The sequence below is a fragment of the Leptidea sinapis genome, chromosome 38, assembly GCF_905404315.1.
Source record: "Leptidea sinapis chromosome 38, ilLepSina1.1, whole genome shotgun sequence".
Taxonomy (NCBI): Eukaryota; Metazoa; Arthropoda; class Insecta; order Lepidoptera; family Pieridae; genus Leptidea; species Leptidea sinapis.
The window spans coordinates 538,963-551,226 of NC_066302.1; the positions used below are offsets into that span (position 1 = coordinate 538,963).

The window sequence follows — 12,264 nt, forward strand, 5'->3', positions numbered from 1 at the left end:
GCTATTTCGGTCAACGGATCAGCCTTGCTATCCAACGGGGTAATGCTGCCAGTATTCTTGGTACGCTTCCACGTAATGATAGTTTTAATTTTATGTAGTCGTAGTATTGTAAATATAGTTATAAGATTTGTTTTGATTAAATAAACATTTAAAGTATACTTACTTAAACATAAATAAATTCATATACGGAAACATACATTTTTTGGGATTCGAACCGGGGACCTCTACCTCAGTAGGCAGATTCACTAACCACTGGGCTATAGGGGTCGTCAAAGTTATTGTATATTTCAATATTTGCGAGGTTGCAACTTACGGTACGTTTGCCGCGCTCAACGAATCGCAAGTGGAACGAATTTGATGTGAAACGGTCCTAACAGTAACAGTTGATGCGTATATAAATTTATAAAGTAAGATTTCGCAGACTCTCACATAGCAAAACACTAAAAATATCGAAGAGTTTTATTAAATAATTCATATTAAATAGTTTAATGCTGATTTTGTTGCGTCTTTATAAACTGATGAGGCTTCATGGCGTTTACTAAATGTTGTTACAATATGGTAGGTATGTTATTGTCACTCCCTATGGTAAACAAATATAATTATTTCAATATATCATGTAGATAGGATAGATGAATGTGTTGACGGCTTTGATTTTTTTTTAATGAAAATAAACGACGAGACGAGCAGGACGTTCAGCTGGTAATTAATACGCCCTGCCCAATACGATGCAGTGCCGATCAGGATTCACCACTCGTCACCTTGAGACGTAATATGTTAAGTCTCATTTGCCTAGTAATTTCATTAGCTACGGCGCCTTTCAGACCGAAACACAGAAATCTTTACACATTACTGCTTCATGGCAGAAATAGGCGCCGTTGTGGTACCCATAATCTAGCCGGCATCCTGTGCAAAGGAGCCTCCCCCTTCGAGCGAATCAAGAGTTCTAAACAGATAACTGCCGGGACTTAAAATAAAGTACTTGTATGAGAGAGTGGATGCGATTAAAAAGGCCAAGGCAGGTTATCAAGTTTATGGTACAGCCACTTTGTGGAATCAAATACTGTATGCAGTTTTGTCGAACCGATGCGACTTAGCAGCCTTCAAGATTAGAGCATACTACGAACTTTAAAGCCGGAATACATCGCTTGGCTCCTGGTACTGCCGATGTCCATGGGCAGTTCTCTCACCGCTTCTTATCACGTGACCCTCTTGCCCATTTGCCCCCTCTTATATATAAAATAAAATCAAGATAGTTGTAAATGGAGATGCAATTGTAATTTATATTCCAATATTACCTCAGGGGGAGAAGAATTTTAACTTTTCTTAGCAGAAGTTGTTGAAGTGCAACTTTCTTTAGGTATGCTAAACAGTTTATTTTGTGAGATTGAATGAGATTTAGCTGTCACACTTACGTATTATTTCATATTATTAACCTTTTCTTGATGATAATTTTTCTTCTATCGTGTGATCTTAAGCTCTCGCCGTTTTAATTTTATTTTTTGACATTTTTAATAAGTAAGCCTTAATAGATGTAAGTTGTAACTTTTTACGTAATGTCTTCGGGTCTGCTATGTAGTTTTGCCAAATTTGTCTGCACAGTGATCGAGGAGATTGATATATTCGTCACAATGAAAATAAATATTTTATAGCAACGGCAAAAATATTTATACTTCATTTGTGATCAAATTTAAGCAGTATTTGATAAAATATGGAACCGCTTGGAGTCATCACAGGTTAAAATTTTCATCTCGTCTAGAGCGCCATTTGTTTTTAAAGCACTTAACTTTTACTTCAATATTTTCAAAAAGATCATCATCTAATAGATTCCAAGATAATTTCATCCCGCTATTATATTTAAAAAAAAATTAGTATTATTATTTATATTGTGATGATTTAAATAAATAGTCGACGCAACGAAAAACTTTCACAAATGAGTCAATTATTTTAATTATCTCATATTTGATCCAATCGTAATAAATCGAATTGAACAATAACGGTTTGATATATTTGTTAGAGATCAATTTCCGTATTCCAAAACTAATCAAGGATCGGCTGCTTTCTCTCATTTAAATATTTTATGAACTATAAACTATAAAACTCTTCCAGCCGTACCTTAGCATAGGTATAAAGTTTATCAGTATATGATAAGCACAATATTATGTAGTATTTACAAACATGCTCCTAGATAGAGCCTATCTAGTTATATTAATTGTTGGCTTAATAGCTTCTCGTTGTTCTTCTTATATGTTATTTTGTATAGAAAGTATTGAAAGGCAAGTCGCGATAGCGATTCCCAAGCGAACGTTATGAAATAGAAAAAAATCTGAGAAAAGTCACCTATTGATAAACAGAGCGCGTTGAAGTCTTTTGTACGAACATGCTCAACAGGAGCTTTGTTGACTATTGTATTGTAATTGTTAGCGATTCGACCAAAACAAATTAAACTGTGAGCATATTTTTCGATATCTATTAACAAAGAAACTGACTTTTCGGCTGGAAATTTCTATGTTCATAACTTTCATATGTAATATAATATTGTTTTATATACATAAGAGAGATTTAGTAATTGCCGTATAACATTCACTGTCGTTGCATCGTCCTAATTTCTTTAAATTTAACGCATTTTTAAATGTTTTTAAGCATTAAGACCATTGAGAATCGAACCCGAGAGTCATTAGTTGTGAGGTTGACGTTCATACTACTCGACCTAGGGACCCGTCAAGTTAAAAACATTCGCAACAATGTGGAACGAAATAAAAAGTTGACACTGGCACACAAATCACCAACTCTCTCATTAATCACTTACCCGATTTTAATTTAGAAAATTCCAGGCAGTTCGAGTCACAACACAGAGTGAGATTTGAAAATAGAACGCAATAGGGATGTACACATGTGTCGATAGCGGCGGTGATAGCGACGTGTAGTCGATGCACAGGTCGCGAGAGACTGGCGCGCGCCGGGGCGTCTGGCTGACACCTGCCGCCCGGCGGCCGCCCCCCGCCATAGGCAGGTGTACTATCGATATCGATATCGACATGTGAGGAATGTATGGATTTCTAATTCATTTCGTTGGATCTTAAATATGGTCTACTGTTATAACTCGACCTATATTTTGTACCTGGCCATTTATCTGCTATTCAAATAAAGATTTTTTTCGTAGAAATTTGATTTACAATCAACGCAGAGTAGTGGAACTTTCGGCATTTTTAGAAACAGTAAATAGCTATGATCTGTACATCTAGAAAAATCATGAGCGTTTTGTTTGTGCACACTAATCTCCTGATTATAAACTGTTAACCCAGGTAAGCCCCTGTTAAGTATTTCGCTTCAATCGATTGGAACCAAAAAACTTATGTTTATTGGAAAATACTAGTCCACTTGTATTATAATTATATTAATCATTTCGATCGTGATCGTGAAAAAATTTCGAGACAATTATCAGCCTTTTTCAGATGCGACGGTAACAGTAACAACACGACAATTGTATGTCGTCAACTCGGTTGGTAACAATATCTCACAATGACATTGACATGATCCAGCAGAAGTTTACATTACTTTGCAAGATTCCAGGTGGCAGAATGACAGACATTTGCTTTATACGTATTTTATTATTTATTAGTTAAACATTTCTGCCGAGATCTGTTGTATTTATGGCTGTGTGTATGTGCGATTAAACTCCGGATTTGTCGTCGTCGTTGGAAAATTAAACTTTTTCAAAGGTTTTTTTTAAAGGAGTTACCTAATCTAAACATATTTTCAAACACGGTAGCATTATAATTTTAGTAAACTTATATTTTGTAAGTAGGTACCTATTAGAATTGAACGTCATAATTTTAATATAATTTATCAACAAATTCAAATGTTGCAGAGAATATTTTTTTTAATTATATACCTATTATCTATGCTATTCCTCTTATTCTTGCCTTAAATAATAATTAATATAGAAATCAGAATCACTTTCGTTGTACAATTAACAACATGCTTTTGAAGAAACCCTTTAAACCAATCCAAGATAACTAAAGGAAGACATCGCCCCAAAAGAACGTAGTTTCACTATATGAGATACAATCCTAATCCTAATTCTAGAATACGCCTTTATTGAGATTTATACTGAATCCATGATCACGTAGGGTTCAAATATGAAATTGCCGATTTGTACTGAAAACTTAGTTTTTTTTTTTTAATTTCACATATTTATTTTATCAAAACAATTACTATTATTATCTATACATTGCTGCCATTCAATAGGAAGGTCATTTATGCCTTTGCGATAGAACTGTGGTGATCTAGATTCGACAAACTGTGTGAAAGCCTTTTGTACTGCCTCCTGAGAAGAAAACTTTTTATCACGTAAAAAATTGTCCAATTCACAAAAAAAATGGTAGTCCGTTGGAGCAAAGATTTGGCGAATACGTTGGTGACGAATGGTTTCTAATTGCAGTTCCTGTAAATTTAAAACGGGTTCTCGTGCTGTATGAGGTCTAGCGTTATCATGGAGCAATAATGGTAAAGATCAATTTATGAGTCGGGGCTGTTTGACTTGTAGTTTTGTTCACGTTTTGTTTTATTATTGTTCAGATTTCGACACAGTAGACATCTGCCGTTATTGCTTGACCAGATCGGAGAACGCTTTAGTGAATAACACCATGCTGAGACCACCAAACAGTTACCATAACCTTTTTATTGGTAAGCTTTGCTTTAAGCAGTGTTGCAGCGTTTAACCTGGGATCAGCCATTCCATTTTTCGCTTACGGTTATCGTAAAGAATCGACTTTTCATCGCATGTCAAAATTCGATCCAATATTCCTTCATTTCTGTATCGATTCAACAAGGCAACACAAGATTCAACACGCGTTTCTTTCTGCAGATCAGTCAAATCATGAGGCACCTATTTTTATTTATTTTTTTTTTATTGATTTGACGAAAATGAGTTAATATTGTTAGTAAGGTAACGTTATACCATACCACTTATTCCTGGGTAGTTTGGCTCCGATTCCGATCGTATTAAAATTCGACTGATTTTTGGAAGTATCCATCTTTCTTGTATAAATTGAATAAAAAAAACAACTGTAAGTCGATAATAAATGTTGCAGAATTTTTAAAAGAAGAACTACGTATGTACCATGTAAAAAAAGTCTAAAGTCAAAAATCTCAAGGTTTGAGATTTTTGTGAATTTGAAAAGTACCTATTACAATAAAACGGCAATTTAATACTTTAACCCCTATTATATTGTTTCACTTAAAGACATTAATAACAATTCACTAAATCACTGACATAAGGAAATTACATTTTTTCAGGGTCATGTCTTCTTTAGTTTGGTGGACATGCACGAGAATAAATATATTTGACTCTGTTCTCAGTGGCACGAGTGATTTCTCCTGCAGCATAAGAGGAATCAAAACAAGCCTTTCAGAGGGGTCAACTTTTGGATTGAGTTGGGGTCAAGTTTTTAGTCCTTTTATAATCTATTTTTTATTAACAAGTCTAATTTGAAACATTTCCACAGTACCTATATCTAAACTTATATACGTAGAGCGGTTTTTTTGGTCGGTTATATTGCGAAACCCACAGAACCAGATGCAGCGTATTTCGGAGAAGGTTTTAGTATAATATGATATTTTGGTGATTAATTATCGGGAATATTTTATGACTCAGAAATACCTATTTATATATTTGCAATACGGATTATTCAGTCTATGAAATCTCATTACATATGAGAATTCATACAACGAGCGGGCGCGGGGTACTTAATTTATATGGCAAAACTACATTTGGCAGGTCAACTCTTGTATAGAATATTCTGATAGTAGTCACAACAATTAGATTTCAAAACTTCGACAAGTGTGTACTAAACCTTAGAAATCAACAAAACTTTCGTACCTACACCAAGAACAAACGAATACTTTTCTTCCGAGACTTGTGAATAAACATCGGTGCCTTTGATGTCCACTACAATGATTGAAAAACACAAACAGACAATAAAACACTCTACGTGCAATACAAAGAGCTCACATTACATAAACAAATTGATCCGAGTAAAACTAGGCCACGTGACTCGATTCACCATTCCACTACAATTAATATGAGGTATGTGTGAGCAGCGCGAACGATTCTGATTTTTAAATGAATTGAGGGAATTTAATATTTTTAGTGGTAAAAACAATTGCGGACAATAAAACAGGTAGGTAAGTAGTAACGCACTAGTTTTTATTACACATTTAAGATTAGGTAAATTACAAAGGCTCCATTTTTTTTACACAAAAATACCTAAAAATCCATAAAACCAATTTCTTGGCGTTTTGCATTTAACATTTTTACATATTACTAGTGGACCCAACAGACGTTATCCTGTACACACGTCTTAAATTTTAAAAATCTGTCCAGCCGTTAGGAGGAGTTCACTAACATACACATGAGCAGGAGAATTATATTATATGGACGTAATTGAGAATCTAAACCAATCTCAAATTCACTGAAACAAACAAAAAGTCATCAAAATCGGTCCAGCCGTTTAGGAGGTAGTTTAATTGGGAATCTAAAACCATTCTTGAATCCACCCGAAGACACACATCAATCTCAAATTCACTGGAACACACAAAAATCTCATCAAAATCGGTCCAGCCGTTCAGGAGGTAGTTCAATTGTGAATCTAACCCATTCTCGAATCCACCTGAAGACACACAGAAAGTTTCAATAAAATCGGTCCAGCCGTCTAGGAGGAGTTCAGTGACATACACACGCACACAAGAATTATATATATAAAGATATTCGGGGTTTAAAGCAGGTATGAAATTTTTGTTTTGTAAAATATATATTTATTCGAAGTAGGTATTTACCCTAGTGATCTAAATATTTTTGCCATCTCCCTGGAAGATCATTTATGCCTTTGCTGTAAGTTCTTAAGGCTTCTTGAGATATTTTTTTAAATTGTAAATAAAACATTATACCGCCTATATCATAACTATACCGCCGAAGAAATGGTAGGTCGGCAGGAGCCAAGTCCGTCGAATACGGAGGATTTATATATATATCCTGTAGAGTTAAAACAGTTTCTCGACTCATGTGTGGACTAGCGTTGTCATAGAGCAATTATGGTGAAGGTCGGCTGACGAGTCGAGAGCGTCTCACTGCGAGTTTCACCATCATCTGGGTTTATCCTGGTATCATTCCTCTACGGAAGCGATTAAACCAAAAACGCACGCTGAGTTATTTATTATCTCCAAAGTTACTACAAACATAGAATTGATATTGCGAGCTGTTTCTGCTGCAGTAGTTCCATGTCATAACTCGTATTCAAATTTTCAATGTATCCTTTTTACTTTTTAAGCCGAATTAAAACACCAGTGGGAGGCTCCTTTGCACAGGATGCCTGCTAGATTATGAGTACCACATCAGCGCCTATTTCTGCCGTGAGGCAATAATGTCAATTGTCAAAGCACTATTGTATTTCGGTCAAAAGGGCGCCGTTGCTAGTGAAATTACTAGGCAAACGCAACTTTATAACATATGTCTTAAGGAGACGAGCGCAATAGTAGTGCCGCTCAGAATTTTTGGATTTTTCAAGAATCCTGAGCGCACTGCATTGGAATGGGCAATGCGTATCCATTACCATCAGCTGAACGTCCTGCTCTTCTTCTCCCTTATTCCATAAAAAAACTGATAGTCCAACAATCCAACACTATACCTACATTTTTAAGTAGTATTCATGCAGTATCCACATGAAAAGGTTTCACTGCGAAATCTCGCACCAAGCAGTTTTTATTTTAACCCTTAGAAGTCAGTAGGTCCGCCAAACCTGCAATTTCATTCTTAAATCCCCTATAAATATTTACAGGAATAACTTCAAATAAACCAAATCTTCAATGTAAACTCAAGATATTTCTAGACATATTCGCATATAATTTAGAAATTAAACTATGGACTTGTGCTTATATTATATCAGAACTAAGTCAAACTATTGACTTTACTTAAAGGAAGCCAAGACTATTTAAATAGAAACGAGGGGTAAGAAAGATATGAAATGCATAGTATATGCAAAAACCTACTTTTGTTAATAATACTAACATTTAAACACAAGAGTGTAAGATAGAAAGACGTACTTTGAAAAATATTTTATTTAATTATCATATAAAAAATATTAACAAGTAATTTATATACACCGGTGTCTCTTTCACCACAAATTTACGAATTTTCTGTCTCTTTGAACCTGTAAAATTTTAAAAATATTACACATTTAAAACTCTATTGTTATCAATTACCTACACATTATAATATAAGATTTGTTGAAAAGCTGTAGGCTTACACAGAAAGTGAACATTCAAACTTATGCTCTGCGACAAAACAAGAGGAATCACAGGAGTGTTGCTAACATTTCTGTTGAACTGATGTATGTGTAGTATGAATGACTTGGTGTTTCTATTGTAATTGAAGTGCTTCCTATAGCTAGATTATAAAAATACGATACTTCAACCTATTGCGACTTCTTCACCCCACACTACTTATTCACCTCCACCATTACATCCACCATAATATACAATCAAATCTAACATTTATTCCGCATTTATCACGGGGAGTGTTCCGAAGAGCTGTTTCAGCTGATTCCTGCCGCTGAATTCCACCTTCGCACGACACGCCACAAGTTAGGATATCATCCCCACCCTCTGGATGTGTGGCGGTCCTCAACTGTTGTTTTCAAGGAGCTTTCTTCCACATACCACAAAGCTGTGGAATGAGCTTCCTTGCGCGGTGTTTCCGGGACGATACGACATGGGTACCTTCATAAAAAGCGCGTACATCTTCCTTAAAGGCCGGCAACGATCCTGTGATTCCTATGGTGTTGCAAGAGAATGTGGGCGGCGGTGATCACTTACACCAAGTGACCCGTACGCTCGTTTGTCCTCATTTCCATAAATATAAAAAAAAAATTTTCATTTATTGATTCCTTTTAGCCAAAAGACATACACTGCTCGGAATGATAGATGGTACAGCAGCTGTTCGGGTGGACGAAATACAGTCTACAAATTTCAAACCCGAAGCTGACATTTGACAATGGTGTATCCTTTCACTAATTGCCCAAAGAAAGTAGTATATTGAAGAACTACTTACACATTTGGAGATAACCAACCTTGAATTTCGAATGGGCCATCAAAAGAGACCAAGATTCTTTTTTTTTTTAATAATAGTAAATCTTTATTTAAGGTAACAAGTATACATAATTTACATTATTACGTTGACAGCCACATTAGTCTCTCGGACTGTGTCGCAGTTATCAGCGCCCAGACTCCAGACAATTTTGATTATGCTGTCAACCATAGGGAATCTAATAGAATTACCGACTGTGAGGTGGTGCCAACCTACATCTATCTTGGTTCTACTATCTCCAATACCGACAGTAGTAAGCTGGAATCTGGAGGCCATGTGCTACCAGTTCTGCAGTAGAGAAGCTCAATAGGACCTGGGAGGATAGAAGGACCTTGTGTTTCCAATCTTCCTCTATGGAGCTGAGACCTGGTCCCCTAGACTGCTTAGAGATGTGGTGTTGCGTTGCTCATACTCACTTGCATGAAACACATGTGTAAAAGACTGTTTGTCCTTCATCTGCAGATCGCAACTGCAGAGTAGCATAAGACATTCTGTCAGAGCCACATTTCGGACATTTCCGTTCCACTACAGGTCCATCAGGATTGTCCAGATTAAGGATGTTGTCATTATTCAAGGTTGACACTGTATTGAATGGAATTGTGTAGCTAAACTTAATATTGCTGAAACCTAAAATCAAGCAGAAACTGTAGTATACCTAATATGAGAGTGGATTAACCAGTGGGAGGCTCCTTTGCACTGGATGCCGGCTCGATTATGGGTACCACAACAGCACCTATTTCTGCTTTGAAGCAGTTATGTGTAAGCATTATTGTGTTTCGGTGTGAAGGGTGCTGTACCTAGTGAAATTACTGTTCAAATGAGACTTAACATCTTATGTCTCAAGACGACAAGCAGTTATAGTGCCTCTCAGAATTTTTGGTTTTTCAAGAATCCTGAGAGGCACTGCATTGTAATGGGTAGGGCGTATCAATTTCCAACAGCTAAACGTCCTGCTCATCTTGTCCCTTATTTTCATTAAAAAGAAAAAAAATATTGAATATTGGTTGTTAAAGAAAAAAAAAACAAATTTTGTAACAGTTACTAAACAAAAGCTGTGCCTCTAATGCTTTGTTTATCAGAGGTAGATAGTTTAATGTAAAATGAGTTGATTAGGATATTTCATTAAAGCTAAAAAATACTTCTTGTAATCCTTCCTATATATTGACGTAAAGGAGGTAAGCAGTGTATTTTCTAGCAACTTGTCTCTACACCATACTTGAGAAATTGGAGATGGAGATATTACCTCCCACAATATAATAGTAAAGAATAAGTATTGTACTTACTGTCTGCATCATAAATTGCTGCACAAGCGTAACATTTCACTGATCCAAAATCTTGTAATAATGGAAGTATGGAGCCGCATTTGACACAAAATGCTGTAGTACTAGAGAATGGACCTGAAGTTGACATTTCTAAAATACAAGTTTACAATGGATTATACTTGTTTACACCAAGGTATTATACATGTATTTGACAAGTTTCATAGAAATTTCAAATACAAGTTGTGTTTTCAAAATACATTAATATAAAAGTTGTGGTAGACAAAATTTGTTTGAAACTTGTCTGATGAAATTGTTTGTCAACATGTATATGATCTCATGTTTAATACTTGTTGTAGGCTTGCTTGTTGTATGCTAAACTTGTTTAAGACACATCAGTACAGAAGTTGATGAATATTTCTGCTCAATCGACAACTGGTACTGACAATGGAAAGTGAGCTACTGCGGAATTTTGCTTCATGAGTTAAACATTGAATGATTTAAGAATAGAAGACAGAAGTGAATTCTGTTAGAATGATGAGTAATAATTTCGAGAATTTGCTACATTTCTAAGCAGAATACACATTATTGAGATGCCATCACTCCAGCAACACAATTATTTTTTTATGGAAAAGGAGGACAAACATGTGTACAGGTCACCTGGTGATAAGTGATCACACATATTCTCTTGCAACACCAGAGCAATCACAGGAACATTGCCAGCCTTAAAGGAAGATGTATGCACTTTTTTGTTAGCTTTTTATTTGAGATTTCTAGCTACTCCTGATTCAATGCAATTGCAAATGCAATTCAATAATATAAAACTTGTTGTAGACAAAAATTTTATGAATTTGTCTGATGAAATGATGTATTTGCATCAGGTATCAAAGGCAAAAAGTAGTCAATGCATTACTAATGCTTGCAAGACGATTATAAAAGTATTGAAAGAAAATCTTAATGTTAGCCGAGATAAATATTGCTAATAATGTTTATTTCTTTGACCACTCCATTTATCATCTTCTGTTCCAAAATAAGGTAAATGTATAAAAATTTATGTAGCAAGCATGGATAGAGTATAAAACTTGTTTGATATAAGTATTATACATAAACTTCAATAAAAGTTCCAATACTTGTTTAAAACATTATACATAAACTTCAATAAAAGTTCCAATACTTGTTTAAAACATGTATGTTTTAGTTGGCGTGAACGTCATCAATGTATCAGACAGGGTCAAACACGTCTCAGACTTATATTATGTGAACGCAAAATAATGTGTCTTTCTTATACTTGTTGTCAACACAGTGTGAACGAAAGTATGTTTCAGACAATTGCAATTCATGTTTAAAACAAATAATTATGTTTTGACAAGTATTCTACAATTTATTTATTTATATTTTTGTATAAAACATGTTTTTGACTTGTTTCTTGGTGTAAACGAGGGGTTAGAATCTACCTCACAAAGTACGTAAACATTAATTTTAGAATTAGAATCTATTTATGTAATATAAAAGAATCGTCCAAACTAATAAAATAATATATAAAGGTTTACTTACTATTTATTACAAGTCATATACCACAATTTGATATATTAATGTGTCTCAGGTAAAACATTCAAGTGAAACTGTAAACAAATGAAAATAAAAGTTATAAAATTTAATCTCCACGCTAAGAAATACTTAAACTTTGAAGATAATTTAAGTGAACGTTTAATTATTACATATTAGTTACCTACTTTCATTTCATACTTTGTAGTTTGTTTTGTAAAACCATTATCCTTATATATTATTATACTCTTTGTTGAAAACAAAACAACCAAAGATAATTTAACCAATGACGTTCTATTCAGATTTCAGGTGTCAAAC

General features: G+C 34.7%; 2 protein-coding genes across 2 annotated transcripts in view; both read right to left on the reverse strand.

The window, feature by feature from the left end:
• Nucleotides 1-2,954, reverse strand: part of LOC126975893 (uncharacterized) — a 119,400-nt gene extending 116,446 nt beyond the window's left edge. The window contains exon 1 of the mRNA XM_050823999.1: nt 2,807-2,954. The gene's annotated coding sequence lies outside the window, so the exon portion shown is untranslated. The remainder of the gene's footprint in view (nt 1-2,806) is intronic.
• Nucleotides 2,955-8,100: 5,146 nt separating this feature from the next.
• On the reverse strand, nt 8,101-11,741 carry LOC126975914 (DNA-directed RNA polymerase I subunit RPA12). Its single transcript, XM_050824029.1, has 4 exons — nt 11,690-11,741; nt 10,426-10,554; nt 9,559-9,769; nt 8,101-8,207 (listed from the first exon to the last, which is right to left on the reverse strand). The coding sequence occupies exons 1-4, from the start codon at nt 11,739-11,741 to the stop codon at nt 8,183-8,185; spliced, it is 417 nt and encodes a 138-aa protein (XP_050679986.1). The 3' UTR covers nt 8,101-8,182.
• Between the last annotated feature and the right edge of the window lie 523 nt (nt 11,742-12,264).